Raw genomic sequence first — 20210 nt, forward strand, 5'->3', positions numbered from 1 at the left:
ACAAATCTATTGGCCTATTATCCTTATAATATCTGTAGAATATGTAATGATGTCGCCTTCCTCATTCCCAATATTGGTGATGTGTGTCTTTTCCTGGTTGGTCTTGCTGCAGGTTTCTCAATCTTATTCATCTTGAGCCAGCTTTTGCTTTCATTTATTTTTCTCTGTTTTTTCCCCTCTATTTTAGATTTCATTGATTTCCACTTTGATCTTGACTGTTTTCTTCCTCTCACTTTGAGTTCAATTTGCTCTCCTTTTTTTTCTTTATTTACTTATGTTTTTGCTTGGAAATCCCCCACTTTTGAGGTTTGGGTTAAAGCTTTCTTTTTTCTTAGGCTTATATCTGTGGTCCGGCCAAATAAAACTGTCACTTTTAGGATAAATCAGACTAAGATGTATGTAGGCAATACTAGGACACTGTCTCAAAGATTGCCTTCTTTACCCTTAGGTTAGGGTTTATGTATCTAGTAATTTAAAGGTCATGAAATAAAGTATAAAATGAAAACAGTGGGTCATTAAGCTACATGATAGTGTTTTCCTTACACATGCAATTGCTGTTTAAAAACCTTGATTTTTGGGGATCCCTGGGTGGCTCAGCGATTTAGCATCTGCCTTCGGCCCAGGGAATGATCCTGGGGTCCCGGGATCGAGTCCTGCATCGGGCTTCCTGCAAGGAGCCTGCTTCTCCCTCTGCCTGTGTCTCTGCCTGTGTGTGTGTGTGTGTGTCTCATGAGTAAATAAATAAAATCTTTTAAAAAAAATAAAAATAAAAACCTTGATTTTTTTTTTTTTTTAAGTACTTACAATTTATGCTCTTTGAATCTAGGGGATATTGCAGCTTTCTATGCAGACTTTGTTTCTGGTTTATGCTGGGAATATTGTAGTCCATTCTTGTTTCTTATTTTGAATAAAACTGTTCTCTGAATTTTATTTTGAAAATAATATTTTATCATTTATTTGAGCCTATTCTCTAAGTATCATCTAATTATAGAACCTGTTTTGTTTTCTGTGTTGAAGATGGGGATGTAGAAATGGATACTTTTTATTTCAGTTTACTTTTGTTAGCTGTATTTTAGCTACTGCCACAGTTTCATATTGTAATAATATTTTCAGTATATCTTTAGTCCTGTGGGCGAATTACTGGTAACTTCACTTTTAGTAGACAATTATTACTAATGGAATGATATTTTACTTTATGAATCATCTTGTTTGACTTGCTAAAGTCTTAAAATGCTAATTTTGAGATATACTTTTTTTTTTTTTTAAGAGAGGGTGGGGGAGAGGGAGAAAGAACTATAAGCTGGCTCCATGCCCAGTGCAGAGCCCAATGTGGGGCTTGATTTCACAACCCTGAGATCTTGATCTGAGCTGAAATCAAGAGTTAGATACTTAACCAACTGAGCCACCCATGCAACTTGAGATGCACATTTTAAAATATATTTCCTCAAAAAAGAATAAAAACATCCTGATAATCAAAGCTGTCTATACTTCTGCTGCCTCTTGAGTCTTGACATTTTTTCCTTTTACCTGTTTGGTGCATTTACAATATTAGGTTGATCCATATGAAGTTGCCAACTTTCAACCATTTTTGACCTGGAAAAACAGCAACTTATGATTGAACCTATTTTATGTGCTTGTAGACTGCACATAATTGCTTTGCATATTTTTGTACCATAGTGCTCTACCTCACATATGCTTCTGTGTCTTATTTTTCTACCCAGCTCTGTGGCGTGGTGAAATTTTTTTTTTTTTTGATGGAAATCAAAACAAATTTCTACCACTGTTTTTTAAATGCTGCATCTTTCCAGTTTGGATTTGCCATGGTTTTAGTAATTCCCTAGTGATGACTATTTAGGTTGCTTACAGTTTTCTCTTACAGTCTTTAGACTTATTATGACTGTCAATTGCTTTTATGGTTGGTTCTATAATAAAACAGTAGTGCAGTCCATTAGAACTGCTTTTAATCTTATTTGCACTGAAAAATATTATTCCTGTAATATATTACATTTTTTTTAGTTCTTTCAGTCATTCCTCAAGAACAACAATACTATTACTTTTTATTTTGAACTTAACCTATTATGTTTCATGTCTGTCCTTCCAGGCTAGATTGTAAGCTTACTTTAAGGGAAGAGAAACATATTTTAAAATTTTGGCATTGGTCTCCCTGTTCTCTTTTTAGCAACAAATTTAGAGCTCTTTTCATAATAAGCATTCTGGAAATAATTATTAACAAGACAATGGGTACTTAGTTGATTTGGTGAAATTTAGCTAAGTCCAGAAATAGGTATCTATGGCTGGTAATCTTTTGGCTAAGACTGAAATTTTGATACATTATTCAAAATAATATTTCAAAGCGGTGCTGTCCAAAAGAAGTATATGTATATCACATATGCAATTTAAAACTTTATAGCTACATTAAAAAAGGGAAAAGGAACAGGTGAAATTTAACCTTAATGTATACCTACCTTTTGACCCAACATATCCAAAATATTACCATTTCAACATATATAAAATATGTAAAAATTATTTATAAGCTATATGTTTATGGGGATTTTTGGTTTGTTTGTTTGATACATAAGTCTTTGAAGCCTGGTAGGTATTTTATACTTCTAGCACATCTCAGTTTTGACTAGCAGGATTGCAGGTTTGAGAGTTACTGGAATGGAGTGTTAGAATTATATGTAGGTATATGTATGTCGTGATATATATGTATACACACACACAAATATAATACAGTTCCTTTTGTTTGTTTCTTCATAAAATTTATGGCTAATTAAGTCCTAATTAAGGGTGGTTTAATTTTCTCATTGGTCCTGATCTATGGGACTTGTAACTCTCTTCACTTCAGGTAACTGAAGTGTCAGGACTTACACCTTTATGATATTATCTTGGCAATGATAATCTAATTTGGAGTTGTTACTCTGAGACTTGGCAGAAGTTGTATTTTACATATGAATCTTCTCATGCTTCTTAAGTGTGCTATAAGTGAAGAGTGTGACTGTGCACTCTCTTTTGCTTTCTGTAGGTGTCTGCTACAGATGTTTCATCGAATAAGGATGAAGAAGAAAACTCCATGCACAACACGGTGGTGCTGTTTTCTAGCAGCGACAAGTTCACCTTGCACCAGGTTTGAGCTCAGTTCTCCTCCACTTCGAGTTCCTATCTCCCCCTTTCTGCTGTATCCCACATGCACTGAAGTCCTCTGCTCTTTAGCTTTAGAGCTCTATGAGCTAAAAAATAAAACTAGTACATTTTTATAACTGTGTCTTCGATGTCAATTACTATGTTCATGTTTTTAATTTCAGGATATGTGTGTAGTTTGTGGCAGTTTCGGCCAAGGGGCAGAGGGAAGACTGCTTGCCTGCTCTCAGTGTGGCCAGTGTTACCATCCGTACTGTGTCAGTATTAAGGTAAATAGACATACATTTAAATCTGTTAAAAATGTATTGAAATTTGATATTTCTTATAATTAATCATTTGCTAGGATTATTAGACATGTGACAGTATTTATTTAATATTTATATATTACCTTTCAAGTGTTAACTGAAAAAATTAACTCCTATAAATCTGTGCTCTTAAATTGTAGTGGTTATCCTGCTGTCTTGAAAAACTAAAAATAAAAAATGCATATCTTTAAAAGATACTTCATATTTTTATTTGTTAAGGAATGAGGTTTAGTCAATCCATTCTGTCGGCTGATAATAAAAAAAAGTTGACACCAACCACAGACCTTAATAAAAATCCATTCATTCACCTGTCCCTTCCCATGTTCATTCTTCTGAATCCTCACCTGTATATGAAAGGACATTTTCTGTAAGGCATCTTGAACCAGTAGGTATTTTAAAATCCATTTTGGAGCAATTTTGACCATTTCTTCATATTTCTTTTTCTGTTCCCCACACCTCTTTTCTGGAATCTTAGTTGTATATGTGCATAATTGCATGATACTGTCTCCAGATTGTTCTCACTTTGTTGATTTTTCTCTAGTTGCTTTTCTCTCTGCACCTTAATGTGTATAGTTTCTATTACATTCCCCAAACTCATTTAAAAAAAGATTTATTTATTTGACAAAGAGAACATGAGCAGGAAAAGCGGAAGGAGAGGGAGAGAGAATATTAAGCAGACTCTGTGCTATGCAGAGCCTGATGCAGGGCTCAGTCTCAAGACCCTGAGTCATGACCTGAGCCAAAACCAGGAGTGAGATGCTCAACTGAGTGTGCTACCCAGGAACCCCTCCCCAAACTCACTTTTATACTAATGCAGTATCTAATCTATTTTTAGATCCATCTAGTCGATTTTTCACCAAGATGATTATATTTTTTAATCTTGGTTTTATTTTATAGTTAAAGTTACCTTATAGTTCCAAATCATTTTCTTCATTGAGGTTTTTTCTTTCAAGTCCTTGTAGGTATTTGTAATTGTTAATTCTACCATATTTGACATTTCTCATTATTAGTATTAGCTTGCTTTCCTCCTTACCAGGATGTATGTATGTATGTATTTTCTTATTTGGTAATTTTTGATTGAATGTGGTAGTTGTACGTTTTGATATTGTTGGGAGTTTGGATTTTGTTTTTTTTAAAAAAAGTATGGAGTTTTTGTGGCAGGCAGTTACTGTAGACATTCGAATTGTTTGAAGCTTCTCTAGGCTTTCTGGGGTGGATCTAGAGAACCTTCACTTGGCAGTAGCTATTCTCAGACTTTTGGGTCTTAGAACTGTTAACACTCTAAAATTCTTTTTTTTTTTTTAAACACTAAAATTCTTAAGGACCCTGTAGAGCTTTGAGGAGGATAATTATTGAATATTTACCATCTTAGAAATTACTGAGAATATTTTTTTCACTGAGAATATTTTAAAACATAAATACACAAGCATATTTATTGTGATGTCATGCAATGATGTTTTATATTTTATATATCATGTAGCCTCTGCAAAATAGCACTGTGATTGGATTAAAGTAAAAAAGGCAAATAACATCTTAGTTATCATCATTATGAAAATAGTTTTGACCTTATAGACCCACTAGGGTTTCCTAGATCACACTGTAGTAACTGCTTTTCTATAGCATGAGTTTAATATGTGACCTTTATGACATCTCTCCCATATCCTTCCCTGCCATGAGTTCCCCATGACCTCCTTGCCAGTGTCTTTTTACTCTGGTTGAGATTCAGATGTCTTCAGCATTGTGTGAGCTGTTGGAATTGTTCAACTTATAAATTCTCAATAGCTCTTCTTTGTCCTGCTTGTGTGTCCTTGTTTGACCTCCTATGTATGCAGCTCGATGTTTAGCCAAAGACTTGAGGGAAATTATGTGTAGATTTCTGGAGCTCTTGCTCTTTATATCTCCTTCCTTTCCAAGACTTTGCTCTGCTAGTTACAACTGCCTCAGCCTCCCAGAACTCTATCATGTGTCTTAAACTCAGACCATTGTACCCTGCTGGTGTTCTCCTTCTTTGGCAGCATTCTGGAAACTGTCTATTGCAAAATATCATAGGATTCACCTCACTTGTTTCTCTCTTCTCAGAAACCACAGCCCTGTCCTGCCTTTTTGTTCAGTATCTGAAACAAGTGTTTCATATATTTTGCCCCATTTTCTAGTATTTTATGTTGAGAGAAAGGTCTCATCCCAGGTACTTCATCATTGTTGAAACAGATATTCTCAAATCTATCAACTTTAGACATGGTGCCATGAATGAAACCCTGGATCATTCCTTTCTTGAAACAGCTTTTGAAACTAAAAACTAAGCCAGTTCAGTAGAAAGAAAGAGTTGATATTAGAGCTCCACAAACTCTACTGGGAGCTGGGGATCTTTCAGTGGGGAAAGGTTGTCCAGACATGGCAGTGCTGCATGGAGCTCAGAGAACACATGAACACAGCAGCCCAGGGTCGGGAGGGAGGAGGTGTGGACCAATTGTCTGGAGCTGCTTACTTGAATGGTGGTGGGCATAGTTAACCAGGTTGAGGTGTGCTGGAGAATGAATATTGCTGAGTGACTTGGGAATTTGGCTGTAAAGGGCCACAGAGTAGGTGTCTGTGAAATAGGAAAACTTAGGAAAGAAGATACATTACAGCTTGGATGTATCTCCCACTTTATCTTCATCTTACTGCCTCTCCAAGCCAGAGACAGGTCAGTCACATCACACAGGCCAAATCTGTTTCTATAAATGAAATTTGTTTTTTGTTTTTTTTTTTTAATTTTTTTAAATTTTTATTTATTTATGATAGTCACAGAGAGAGAGAGAGAGAGGCAGAGACATAGGCAGAGGGAGAAGCAGGCTCCATGCACCGGGAGCCTGATGTGGGATTCGATCCCGGGTCTCCAGGATCGCGCCCTGGGCCAAAGGCAGGCGCCAAACCGCTGCGCCACCCAGGGATCCCTCTATAAATGAAATTTGATTGAAACACAACTGTATTCTTTTGTTTACATATGTCGTTGTGTGGTTTATACTGTAATGGCACAGTTGTGTAGTTCACAAACCATATGCCTCACAAAGTTCAGAGTATTTACTGACTCTTTATACAAAAAAAAAAAAACAAAAAAGTTGGCTGGTTACTCCTCTAAGCCACTCTGCTCCTCCTATCCATTTAGGTCAATAATATATGATAACTTGATAATCTGTGACTAATTTAAAAGAATCAGTTAATCAGAGTAATAAATGTTACATACTTACAAGTTAAATAGCTTTAAAAGCCTTAGGATGACTGGCCAGCCCCTGTCCTACTCTGCCTCAACATTTCAGTCCTTCCAGGCAGCCACGTCTGATCCTTGCAGGTCTTTCTAGTAGTTACCTTGATAGTTCTAAATAACAGGCTGGTGTTCCTGCTGTATCTGTGTTAGATTTCATTGACTTTCTGCTAGGAATAAATATATGCTGATTTAGGTCTTCAAACATACCCCCCCCCCCCCCCCCCCGTTCCCCAGCATCCTTCCAGTGTAGTTGTTCTACTATGTTTAGTTAATAAACAGTGTCGGTTATGACTCAGCACATATTCACTGGAGACCTGAATAGTATACTCTGGCTTTGTCCTTTTTTTTGGCTTTGTCTTTCATGGAATTTTTAATAGAAAAAAGAAAGTAATGATTCATGATTCTTCAATTAGTTTTTGTTGTGTTTTGTTTTTACCTACTATAGAAGCATGATCGTATCAAATGATTCTGGCAAGTAACTTTTTACCTGGAAAAAGTCCTACCCCTTCCCGACACTCCCATTTTCTCTCTGTGTGCTGGTAGCTTGTAGGTCTCTTGCTCAGCGCTCATTCTTCAGCTTCTCTGAGCTGAGGTCCTATGTTGGGTTCATCGTTTCCTGCATCACATGACTTTCTTGTTCTTGGTATAACCCTCATTTCCTTCCTCATGTCCTTACCTCCATTCCAAGAGGTGTTTGGGAGCTGAAGTTTGAGTCTTTGTATCCCTAAAGGAATTACACTTTTCACACTTAATTGCTTGTTTCCTTGGTTAAGAACTGTATCTTGAGAAGTTTATTCCTATACATTTGGAAACTGCTACTCTATTTTAGTATCCAGAGTTGGAAAGTTTGATGCCATTTTGATGGTTGTTCCTTACTTAGCTTTCTTATTTTCCTCTCAGGTAGCTTTTAGACTTTCTTATTAATACCTCATGATCTCAATTTTTATTCTGTATTTTAATTGCTTGCTGTCTCATTATAACACAACTACATTGTGGTCTTGTCTATAAATTCTAGTGTTTTGAGAGCTTTCATTTGGTTCCAAATTTATAATCGTATGTGGTATGGCTACTTTGAGGAGTTTATCCGAAGGATACAGATTCTCAAACTTGCCTGCTAACTTAGATTCTGTGGTAGAAGAGTGATGAACTTCACAAGTCCCAGCTTCATGGCCTAAAATCCTCCAAGATCATGAAATGTCCTTGGGACATATTTTCTTGGGAATTCATGCTTTATTTATTTTTTTTAGATTTTTAAATACTGATTTTAATATATAAATCCTTTTGCAGTATACACAGGTTTCAGAAGTATGAATTCATGAAACATCACAGATGGAAACTAGGCCAGTACATTTTCAAAACCAAATAACAGTAATGGGGCAATATACTTGATTTCCTCAAATCTAGTCACCACATCTATAAGGTGGACGTAAAGTGCAGAGGACACAGAGTTAACGTGGCCTAACAAAAGGCATTAAAATGTGTACCACTCTCTTACTCTATCCGGTAGGTGGACTTGTGAGGGTCCATGGACGTTCCCAGCCCAGGGGGTGGGCCCCTGTTGATGCCCAGTACATGTTACTTGCTTGCCTTTCCTCTGCTTCTAGGTCCATAAGCACCACATATTCATTTATATCATGTAAACGGAGGTGTTGGCCACTGTCTGAATCACTTGCATGGGGTGTTTCTCTTACAGATCACCAAAGTCGTTCTTAGCAAAGGTTGGAGGTGTTTGGAATGCACCGTGTGTGAAGCTTGTGGGAAGGCGAGTGACCCCGGACGGCTCCTGCTCTGTGATGACTGTGACATAAGCTACCACACCTACTGCCTCGCCCCTCCTCTGCAGACCGTGCCCAAGGGGGGCTGGAAGTGCAAATGGTACTCCGGGGCTTACCTCTCCCTCCTTAAGCCTGTCCAGTGCACAGTGTTCCCGCAGGAGTTCTTAAGCATTAGCTGCACCCACTTCACGGCATGATACATGTTTGCTGTGACAGATATCATGCCATGACTCAGAAACATGTTAGATATGCATTGAATAATTTCCCCCATTCTGTCCTCGTGTAGCTGCTTGAATTACAGTAACTACATAACTACGTAAATAAACCTGAGACCTGTTGGTGGGGGGGTGTCGGGTTTCAGGTGTGTTTGGTGCCGACACTGTGGAGCCACGTCTGCAGGCCTGAGATGTGAGTGGCAGAACAATTACACACAGTGCGCTCCCTGTGCAAGCTTGTCTTCCTGCCCCGTCTGCTGTCGGAACTATCGAGAAGACGACCTCATTCTACAGTGTAGACAGTGCGATAGGTATTGTGCTACTCTGGAAATGTTTTTGTCTTCTGCAAGCTTTTCTCTTTAAATATAGCAAAAGGAAATTGGAAAATAACTTTCTTCCATCTTAAATTTAAGAAACAAGACTTTTTTGCTTTCCAGATTTTCTGTCAGCTAGAAACTTACAGAAGTTTCCAGTTTTGTATCTGTAATTCCAGACTAAGATTTTTAACTTGTGGTTTTTAAGGGTTTATGAATCCCTTGAAATTAGATGCAGAATTATTTCCTGCATATATGCATTTTTCTTTGGAGGGTTTCTGAATCTTTTATTAGATTCTACAAATGAGCTCACACATTTTATTTTCTTTAAACTTCTTTTTCTTAAAGCTGTAGATACTAAATGTCTAGATACTGGGCACCAGCTCCCACCCTCTCTCAGTCATATGTGAGCAGCTTCAAAATCGAGCATGTTTTCTTTGGTTTTAGTGGTATGTTAACTGTACTCTGTTAATAGCACTGTCCATGTAAAAGTAGTAGTAGTAGTAGTAGTATCAGTAATACAAGATTCTCAGGACTCTACCTGTCGATTCTTTGTTCAAAGGCAAGATAAGCTCCTTTTCTCCCCCCAGTTAACATTTAGCCTCAAATACGTGAGCTACATCTACTCCACAGTAGACCCGTCCCATGGAGCTAATATACAGGAAACCACTTGCAGCCTTCTGAATTCCTACATCCTTGCCCTACTAGCTTCCTTGCTACTCTATTTCTGATAGATTGAATATATGATCATAAAACGTTACTCCATCCTCCATGTGCTCTTGCTTCCTACCTAGTACTTGATCTCATTTTGTTTTTCCTTCCTTATTCTCAGCTCTGAGAGTTTTTATGGGTTAGTGGGCATGATTAGGAGACAGGGCAACATGGGCAAGGTTGGAGGAGCATTTGAAGGGCTTTTGATGTGGCAACTGTCAGGTCCCCTGACAGTTTTATTTGTTTTAATGTATAAAATATGGTCTTTTTAGATGGATGCATGCAGTTTGTCAAAACTTAAATACAGAAGAGGAAGTGGAAAATGTAGCAGACATTGGTTTTGATTGTAGCATGTGCAGACCCTATATGCCTACGTCAAATGGTAAGAAAACAATGTGAACAGTGGGTCTGTGCTCCTGTAACTCACTTGTGCCTTGCTGTTGATAACCAGTGAGTGGGTTTGCCTCTCTTTTTCTTTTCTGTGAAACCGTTATTTGGACAAGTATTTTATGAAAACTAAGTTATTTTAGTTATAAAGTAACTCTTATTATCCCAACTTAATACATTAAAACCATTTGCTTACGTAAAGAAAATAAGTACGTATTATAAATCTAAAATGTAATTTTGTGGACAGCTCCAGTGGCCCAGTGGTCTGGCGCTGCCTTCCACCTGGGGTGTGGTCCTAGAGACCCAGGATCGGGTCTGCATCAGGCTCCCTGGATGGAGCCTGCTTCTCCCTCTGCCTGTGTCTCTGCCCCCCCTCCCCCCGTGTCTCTCATGAATAAATAAATAAAATCTTAAAAAAGAAGTAAAAATAAAATGTAATTTTGCTTTTGTGACACACAATCTTGTAGTTATTAGCAATATGTAGAAATCCAGTATGTTGACCCTTTTTCTCTCCATAATATGTATTTCCTTTTCTGCTTCTCATTGTTTTTCAAGACAGCCTTTAGCTCTATTTAGTGTTTAAGTATTTATTTATTTAAAATGGGTACAGAATAGAAAATTTAATTCTATGTAAATCCTTTTAAATATTCCTTTTTTTTTTTTGAAAAAATTACAGTTTTTTTTTCCCTCCATTTCAGTGCCTTCCTCAGACTGCTGTGAATCTTCACTTGTAGCACAGATTGTCACAAAAGTGAAAGAACTAGGTAAAATCTGAAATGGTTTGCTTGACTATTCTTTACAGAAAGCGTGTAAATACTTAATTATTTATACAGGTGACTTGCCACATGTTCCACAAAACTTGCCTTTATGAGTGTTCAGCCTAAGTTTCCTAATGTTGTAAATCATTTCTATAACTGACATATACGATGTTCATCTTATCCAGCTGTAGTGTGAACACTGTTCTGATAAATCTCAGCAAAATGGTAGTGAAATAACCACTGTTGAAGTACTCACTAACTCCATACTTGCTTTGGTTTCATCAATACGTTACTGTGTTTAGTAATCAATTAGCAGAAAATGAGGCCTGGTTAACAAATAGTGGTTTTGTTTTGTTTGTTTGTTTGTTTTAAAGAATGAATTCAATCTTTTACTTTTTTTTTTCTGTAATGTATCAGCTAGAGTGGTGACTAATAGGATAATTTTATTAAACTATTGTTCTTTTGTCTAATTCTATATGATATCAGATACAAAAACATTTGGATAGTACAGAAATTGTTGTAATGGATAGCAATTTTGTACATTTAAAAATTTGCAGGATTTCTATTTATTATATTAATACTTGGCTCTCCAAATGGGCTTCTCTAGTATTTTTGTTTTTCTTACATAAATTCTCACCTTTTAGTCTGAAAAGATACTCCAGGAAAAAACTCATAGACAGGTAGCTGAAGCATTACTTTTAGCTTCAGTGATTTCTTTCTGAACCCTTATGTTGATACATGAGAAAAACACATCAGGTAGGCCATTTTTAATGAAACTTAGGACTTTCTGCTTACAATCTGAAGAAGTTCGGCCAGTATTTCTTAGTTTCAACTGAATACTCTTAATTATTCCTGCATTCCACAGATAATTGCTTTATAGTCACATTCTCTTCACAAGGCATTTTGGAACAGCAGTCAGTTTATCACTGCAAATTAACTTGAGAGTTTTAATACACATATCCTTGGGATATTGTAATTTCAGATCCACCCAAGACATACACCCAGGATGGTGTGTGTTTGACTGAATCAGGGATGACTCAGTTACAAAGCCTCACAGTCACAGTTCCACGAAGAAAACGGTCAAAACCAAAGTTGAAGTTGAAGATTATAAATCAGAATAGCGTGGCTGTCCTTCAGACTCCTCCAGACATCCAGTCAGAACATTCAAGGGATGGAGAAATGGATGATAGTCGAGGTAATACTGATTTATTTTCCATTGAATATGTTCACAAGAATTAAAGCATATAAAATAGCTTTGGAATACATATGTTTTATCTCAGGGCAAATTCTACTAACTTGGGTAACCCTTGATAAAACCATGGCCTTTCTAGGTGAGTTGTCTTCTTGGATTTTTTGGATTCTCTTCCTTTCACATAGTCTCTAGAACAGACTTATTAATTAATATTATAGAAACTTCCAGGAACACCATATCTTTGAGGATAATGGATGGGAAGGTTCAGAGGGCTTCACTTTAGTTTGCTAGGTGGCAGCATGAACCTCAGGTGCTATAAGCTCAGCTTCCATGGTTCTGTTAGATTAGAACTTGATCCATGCATTCCTACATGGAAAACCATTATTAATGTTCAAGTGCAAATTTATGTTCACAGGTGTTCATCATAAACTTAGCTGTTTGTACATATTTTCTTGAACCCAGGAGATATCCAAGGATTTTTTAGCTGAATCCTTGAGATGACAAAACTACTTTAGTAGTATAAAATTCAATATGAGTTCTATTTTTGCTTATCTCTGAAGATCACTACAAGCTTGTTTCTTTTAGGTTGATTATTTTCAGCTGACTCAAAAATAAAGTAGTGAATACTTTTGTTCCATCACATTGTGTTATTCACCAGTATTTATCGAATGCCTACCTTGTGTGGGATGTTGGAAATTATGTCAGTGAACGAAGCAGATGGAATTCTCCACTCATGTAACTTATTCTTTAATGTTAGGAGAAAAGATTACTACTACTACTACTACTAATAATAATAATAATAACATAGTAAAGGAATTGATTATGTGTGTGACAAATGCCGTAGCAAAACTTGCATTGGAGTAAGGGGAATTGGCAGTGCGTATGGTGAAGTGAGGCATCAAATGAACCAAAAGCAGTATTTGAGTGCAGACTTGAAAGAGGTGAGTGAGTGAGTGAGTGAGCCACTTGGTCATCTGAGGGCAGAACATCCTAGATAGCAAGAAAGCCATTGCACAGGCTGTGGGTAGCTGTGTGCCCATTGTGTTTGAGAAATGTCATGAATATCAGGGTATCCCGCAGTGAACGATGGTGACAGTAGGTGATGAGATCACAGGTTTGAGAGACCAGCTGTGACCTAGTAGGTCACATAGAACCATAAGATGATGCTTAAGGGGTTTTAAGTTTCCTTTGGATGGATTGGGAGGTAATTGGAGGTTTCTGAGAATAGTAGCTTAATCTTATTCATTTTATAAGAGGCACACTCAGCTGTAATGTGACTAGACTTTGCCCCAGGAGTTGTGGCACATGGGTCAGATAGGGACTGTTGCAGTAGTAGCTGGATGAGAGAGGTGGTTCTGGTTAAGAGTGGCTGTCTGACCAGTTAGTCCTCACATTTCTTTCACAGAGGTATGTGTTTGAGTCTATGTGGTTGGGAGAAAAACTCTGGTTCTCATGTATAACTGATGTTCAAATACTGTTAAACAGAAAGTTTGATTTTAAAGTTTTAGTGATTTGAGGCTTGTGAAGAAACCATCTGTGTATCTGGGAGGAATTGAGCAAATTATCATTAACCAGAGTACAGTGAAGAGTTCTAGTTTCTAAGGACAGTAGATGTCTGAAAAATCCCATATATACGTAAATCTGGGGAATGCTGCATTTCACAAAATTTGAAACATTTCATTACAGTACAGATTAATTTCCAAAGTAATGAGATTATAGAACCTTTGAAAAACATGGCAAAACAACAACAAAAAGGCTTGAGAAGATTTTCCCTTTGACTACTGTTCTGTACAATACCACTCAGGCAAACAATGGATGTTTCTTCAACTGGGCAGTTTCCAAGTTGAGGTGATCTGAAAGTGCTTCCCCATAAAAGAAAGAAGTAATGTTATACATGATATTATATGTAAATAGGTCCTAGATTCCACAGGAGTCTACAAAGGCCAAATGAACTTCGGATACTCCTGAAATATTGTAACAATGTCCTTTTGTTGTTGCTTTTGCCATTGACTCTTTGGATAAATGTTTCTTCAGGAAAATAAGTCATAAAGAGCCATGTTAGCATATTAGAAACAAATTCTTTGTGCCACAGAAGCAGGCTTTTTTCTAATTCACTTAACTAGGATCTGGGATCTGGAAACCTTATTAGTACAAAATAAAATCCAAAATGTAGAGCAAACAGAAATGCTGTGTGTGTCTCGAGTGGGAACATGGTGCTTCCCCCTCTAGTTGGATGCCTGGACCTGTGGGCCTACAGTTGCATTTAGGCTCTAGCAGGCAAGGGGTGGGGGTAGATAGAGTGGAGCCAGGAATGACATTAAATAGTGGGAGGAGAGAGCAAGCAGCCAGGAGGATAGGTTATTAAGGCCTGTGACGTTAGCACTAATTCTCTCAAGTTCTTAAATTATGTTCACGTGGTATAAAACTGAAAAAGAATAAGGGTAAGTCATGAAAAGTGCCACTTTCTCCCTGTCCTCCATTTTGGATGGAGAGGTTTTGGTAACTAGGTGCTACTCAGTTACACCTGTTGCTGGACCTCAGGAGAGGGTCCAGGCTAGAGAGACCACCTTAGGGTCCTGAGCCTGCAGATGTAATTGAAGGTATGTGAATGACTTGTAAAGTGTACGCCGATTTATGATGACTTGAGTGTTCTCTGTATTTCCTCTTTCCTCAGGCTCATGTTTCATTTCCTGAAAACAGTGCATTAAGCAGCATGAGTTCTACAACCTTTTGGCGCCTTTCCCATCTTTTTCTCTACTTTCCCCACCTGCTGGGACATATAATTACAATGGCTCAGTGGCCTCTTTGCTTGGCATTTTCTGTTACATAGGAATTATGTATTTGATAGATTTTTCCAACTTTATCTGTACATTTACTTTTTTCCCAGAAGGAGAACTTCTGGACTGTGATGGGAAATCAGAATCCAGTCCTGAACGGGAAGCAGTGGACGATGAAACTAAGGGGGTCGAAGGAACAGACGGTGTGAAAAAGAGAAAAAGGAAACCGTACAGACCAGGTACAGTCCTGAGCTAGACATTTTAATGTAATCAAAACTTAGTTAATTAAAAAAATACAGTATTGAGGGCTTCAATTATAATTAAATAATCAGGATGAGATGTAAGATGAGATGTAGATACTTAACTCTCTGAAACTTGAATGTAGATATCGAAGGACTGAATTACTTCAGTATGCTTTTAGGTGGGAGATTCCTTAGGTCAAGTATGTGAATACTTCACAAAATATCATTATTTTAATGCCTTATCCTAAATGTTGTCCATGTTTTAAATGCTTTACTACATTGGCTTTTATTTATACTTGGACTTTAAAGCCATTTGTTTTTCCCTTAATGTGTACTTCTGTAATTCTTTTACTTTTCAGCATTCATTCTTATATTCTTTATGTACTTAAAACTTATTTCAGGGCAGCCCGGGTGGCTCAGTGGTTTAGTGCCGCCTTCAGCCCAGGGTGTGATCCTAGAGACCCGGGATCAAGTCCCACGTCGGGCTCTCTGCATGGAGTCTGCTTCTCCCTCCACCTGTGTCTCTGCCCCCACCCCCCTCATGAATAAATAAATAAATAAAATTTTTGAAAAAAAAATAAAACTTATTTCAGTGTATAGGAGCCGGCAAATGTACAAGTAGAAGGTGATATGACAGGGTTATTATGCCTTCTCAAATTTGTAGTTCAGTTAACATATGACTGATAAAATGCTCTCTTATTTCCTCCCTGCCTGAGAGGTGGAGGGAGAAGCTGTGTTGCTTGTCAAATTTTATTTGCCTTATTAGAAAAAAATACTGAACTGGTCACAATGCAGAACTGGTAGGCTTTCTTTAGGCAGTTTATTAATATCTATTTACCAATCACTGAGACATTAAATGGAATCAGTTCGGTCTTTATTCTTACGACTGCTTATATTTTATTGATAAGTGTGTTCTAAGTGCCTTTTGATGTACAATGATAAACTTTCTCACTGTTTGTATTCTGCAAGACCTTTAATGTAACCTTCCGAAAGATAGGCCACATCTATCACAAGGACCTAGATTAGTTTCATCCAAGTCACTCTATGAAAATCATTTCATTTCTTCCTCATTATGAGGCTTATAACTATACAAACTTTTTTAGACACTGCAAACTCCTTCTAGGAGCTTATATTTATTGTGGCTTTTCTCTCTTTGCCTTCGTGGAGGTCATCCTTGTGACTGAGGGACTCATTAGGTCACAAAGTATGTTAGCTGTATCCTCTGACAAAAACTGTTAGTGTTGACTATATATCAGGCACTATTCTATGTCATTTAACCCTTACAATATGTGTATCAGGAGGTGAGATGCTAGATGCTATGCCTGTTACAACACTGAGGGAACTGAAGTATTAAAAGTTAAGTAACTTGCCCGAAGTCAGGTAGTCACCAGAATTAGGCTTTGGCACCAGATTCTGTGCTTTTAACCACAGAGCTATATGTGTCTCATGTCCAGGACATGTTACCCCTGAAGTCATACTGATTTTATTTGGATCATCTTGTTTCATTTATATCTTGTATATCTATTCTCCCACAGCTAATGTATAAGTAATTTGAATGATAATACATGAAGTTACTTAAGATTTGTTAAACAAGTATAATTTACTGTAATATTTATTCTGACACTGTTGAGAAGAAACAATGCAGTCATTCTTTCTGTACTATAATAATGTATTTTTATACCTGTTCGGTTAGTGATAAGGTAGGTGACAGTCAGTAGCTTTGACCTCTTTTAATTTGCTTCTTAATTTCCAGTCCCCTGTATCATGCATTAAAAAAATGATTATTGATTTAAATTAGCCCATATTGAATTTGGGAAATGCCTCCAAACAGTTTCACCCTACTTACTGTGAAAATACAGGGAGAAATCAGTTATTTACCAAGTTACAAATGTGTTTTTTTGGATAGGTATTGGTGGATTTATGGTACGGCAAAGAAGTCGAACTGGGCAAGGGAAAACGAAAAGATCTGTCATCAGAAAAGATTCCTCAGGCTCTATTTCTGAGCAATTACCTAACAGAGATGATGGTATGGTATTGATTTTGTTTGATTTAACCCCCTTTTCTTGCTATTTGTATTGAAAAGAGCCATCCTAAATAATACTGCAGTTATAACCTTGTTGCTTCTTATTGATCAAAGGATGTGAGTGCCTGTAGAGTTCATACCTCTAATACAGAAATTAAGTTTGATAAGGAAAGGTTTAAACCCAGTGTAGTATATTCCTCTGAGATTTTTTTAAACAACTTTGTTTTTCTTAAGTTAAATACAAACCGTGTAGGAACTGGATCACTTAGTTCTACCAGGTGCTTCCCAGTCATCTCACAAAAGGCCTTTCTTTGCCTGTCTCACCTCAGAGATAAAATTGGAGACTTTAGACTATTTTGTTGAAAGTGACAGGTACTCCCAACAGTTTTTACAAAATTATATAATGTTTTAGAAATACGTCTTACAATTAATGTTATATCATCCTTACATAGATCTTTAAAGAAAGCTAACTCATTCCTTAACTCACTGTTTGAGAATTGGTTCTATGAACACATTGTGTCGGTGTGGTCACAATCTGTATGCTTTATGTATTTTAAATGCTTTTTGTAGAATGTGAAGGAAAGAGATGTTTCCAACATGTGCTCTGATTAGAGTTCTTCCATTATTATGGGGTAGGGTTTTGACCTGTGAATTAATAAAAATTATGGATCGTGTTTTTGAAAGGAAGCACCAGATGGTTTTAAAGGAGTTTCTAATATGACTTAATATGGTTGTAACCAGCCCTAAGAAATGCGATGTGTTAAATGAGACTCATTTTGTGTTTTCTGTCTTTCTCTATTTTGCCCTCTGATTTTAGTTCTGTTAGGTTAGTATTTTATCCCTTTATCCATGGCATCCAGAGTCATCTGTTGAGTGTTTATTGTATTATGCATTGTTTTATTTTCTGAATTGCCTTTTTAGTATTTTAACACTTTATAGTTTCTCCCAACAGCTCATTCCTCCTAGTCTCAGTCCTGTTACTTCTTTATGAGTCTAAGTGATGCAGAGTATAAAATATGAAAGCCCAATGTGATTCTACTTTGTCTCTCCAGCCCCTCCTCCTAGTGCCTCGTTTCATTGTATTTATTGTGGGAGATACAGACAAACACATAATACTTTTTTTTTTTTGTAAATCATAAGCTCATATTCTTTAGAACATTCTCTGAACTTTTTTTGAGGACTGAATTGAAGGTGGCTTCTTTCAGAAAAGGTCTGCATCTGTTTACTGTCAGGAATATGAGGTGCTACTACCCTGGGATTTCTTTAGCTTAAACAATTTAGCTTAAATTCTTGCCTTGAAGTTTTTTGGTTCAACTGTGATATAAATTCAGGTTTCTTACACATTAGGACAATACTGAGTTTATGAACTCTGAAGAAAGATTTTCACTTTTTGCCTTTCTACCCAGCACCAAGATGACAAGCAGTTTTCTTTGCTGTTGGTGGTGGGAAGGGGGAGGGGGATGGAAAGGTGAGGGAAGGTAGGGGCTGGGAGGGTGAATTTCTTGTTAAACCACCTCTGAGCATGGAATCTCTCAGGGTCTCACCTTTTTAGAAGGCACTTCTGGGTTAATATCTCTGCCTTGCGTGGAGAGGCCTTAAACTGACTTCAAGTCCCCATTCTCACAAGGCTCTGAAAACTGGAGTTCAGGGTCACTGGATTTTAGCAGAATTTCAGAGTACTTTACTTAGTTCTTGGCTTATTTCTTTCTCTGGTTCCTGTTTTACCTTGATTTTTGGTCTTTGAGGATTATTTATTTTCTGGTAGATTAGTATACATTTAAAAAGATTGTCTAAAAAAGGTTTATGTGAGGTGGGGTGGGTCCTGGGATCGAGTCCCACATTGGGCTCCCCCCAGGGGAGCTCTACCTATGTCTCTGCCTCTCTCCACGTGTCTCATAAATAGATCTTTAAAAAAAAAGTTTATGCACCATTTGTAGTTTTCAGAAGAGTCAATCCATTTACGTACTCTGGCCACAAAGTGCCCACATTGGTTTTCAGAAGGGATGTGCTGTTTGCCTTGGGAGTCTGAGCCTGTCCTTTGATTGCTCACCTATTTGCTTTGAGTAGTGTATTTAATCCTTTGCTAATTTCATAGATCAAAATTTTGTTTTCTTTCCATTCTTCTAATTGATTTTAAGATTGAGCATTCGTAGCATTTTTGTAAATAGTAATATATTGTTACAACATATAAGTACTACAAAAACCTAATTTGCAATAAATTCCTGAACTTGTAAATTGCTAATTGAAGAATACACATTTTTTAAAAAGACTTTTGTTGGATATGCCTGATAAACTCTACTAAAAGGTTGTTCCTGCTAAATAGCCCTTAATAGTATACAAGTAGCCATTTCATCCATACTCCTGAGCATTGCATATTTTCATTATTGCAATTTTTAACATGATGTCGATGTTCAGATAATTTTCTGCTTTGCGAATAAGGAAATACTCGTGAAGAGATAATAGTAAATACATACTAATATTAAATAGACCTGCAATGAATTTTTTATGATACTTAAAACTTATTAATAAACTTGCTTTGAAAAAAAAATAAATAAAAAAAAATAAACTTGCTTTGATATCTTTTTGTGAAAAAGCTTGTCAAGTCATGCTGTATGCCTTAAGCTTACACAGTATTGTATGTCAATTATATTTCAATAAACTGGAAAGACAAAAAAGCTTGTTTGTTTATATGGATTTGGGTATATGTTGATAAGCTATAAAGCTACTTTGGGTGGATTTGTCTGAAAATTTTAAATACCACATATTTATAAATGTGACTGTTGTTTCAGGCTGGAGTGAGCACTTACCAGATACTCTAGTTGATGAATCTGTTTCTGTTACTGAAAACACTGAAAAAATAAAGAAGAGATACCGAAAACGGAAAAATAAGCTTGAAGAAACTTTCCCTGCCTATTTACAAGTAATTTTTTGCTTTACATTTTATTATGTAGTTGATTAACATAAAAAAAGTAATGTATTGAGTTTTGAAAAATGGGTTTGTTATTTTTGTTAATGTTTTGCTTGTTTTTAATTCATTATTATAATTACCATTTTTACCTTTCAGAGGCCCATAAAAATTAACATTTACTTTTTTTGTGCTTTAATACTTTTCATAACGTTCTTTTT

The 20210-nt window shown here is 36.7% G+C and overlaps 1 protein-coding gene across 22 annotated transcripts in view; it reads left to right on the top strand.

Annotated features, from left to right (window-relative positions):
- The window catches only part of KMT2C (lysine methyltransferase 2C), a 284203-nt gene that overhangs the window by 199979 nt on the left and 64014 nt on the right, over positions 1 to 20210 (top strand). For 21 of the 22 annotated variants that reach the window (XM_072776881.1, XM_072776873.1, XM_072776879.1 and 18 more), the window contains 10 exons: positions 3026 to 3127; positions 3306 to 3410; positions 8384 to 8565; positions 8827 to 8991; positions 9978 to 10087; positions 10791 to 10856; positions 11833 to 12045; positions 14930 to 15058; positions 16968 to 17087; positions 19874 to 20004. In XM_072776881.1, the coding sequence (XP_072632982.1) occupies positions 3026 to 3127; positions 3306 to 3410; positions 8384 to 8565; positions 8827 to 8991; positions 9978 to 10087; positions 10791 to 10856; positions 11833 to 12045; positions 14930 to 15058; positions 16968 to 17087; positions 19874 to 20004 (1323 nt within the window). The remainder of the gene's footprint in view (positions 1 to 3025; positions 3128 to 3305; positions 3411 to 8383; positions 8566 to 8826; positions 8992 to 9977; positions 10088 to 10790; positions 10857 to 11832; positions 12046 to 14929; positions 15059 to 16967; positions 17088 to 19873; positions 20005 to 20210) is intronic. The other variant, XM_072776876.1, reaches the window with a different exon arrangement.

This window comes from Canis lupus, chromosome 15 (genome assembly GCF_048164855.1).
Source record: "Canis lupus baileyi chromosome 15, mCanLup2.hap1, whole genome shotgun sequence".
Lineage (NCBI taxonomy): Eukaryota > Metazoa > Chordata > Mammalia > Carnivora > Canidae > Canis > Canis lupus.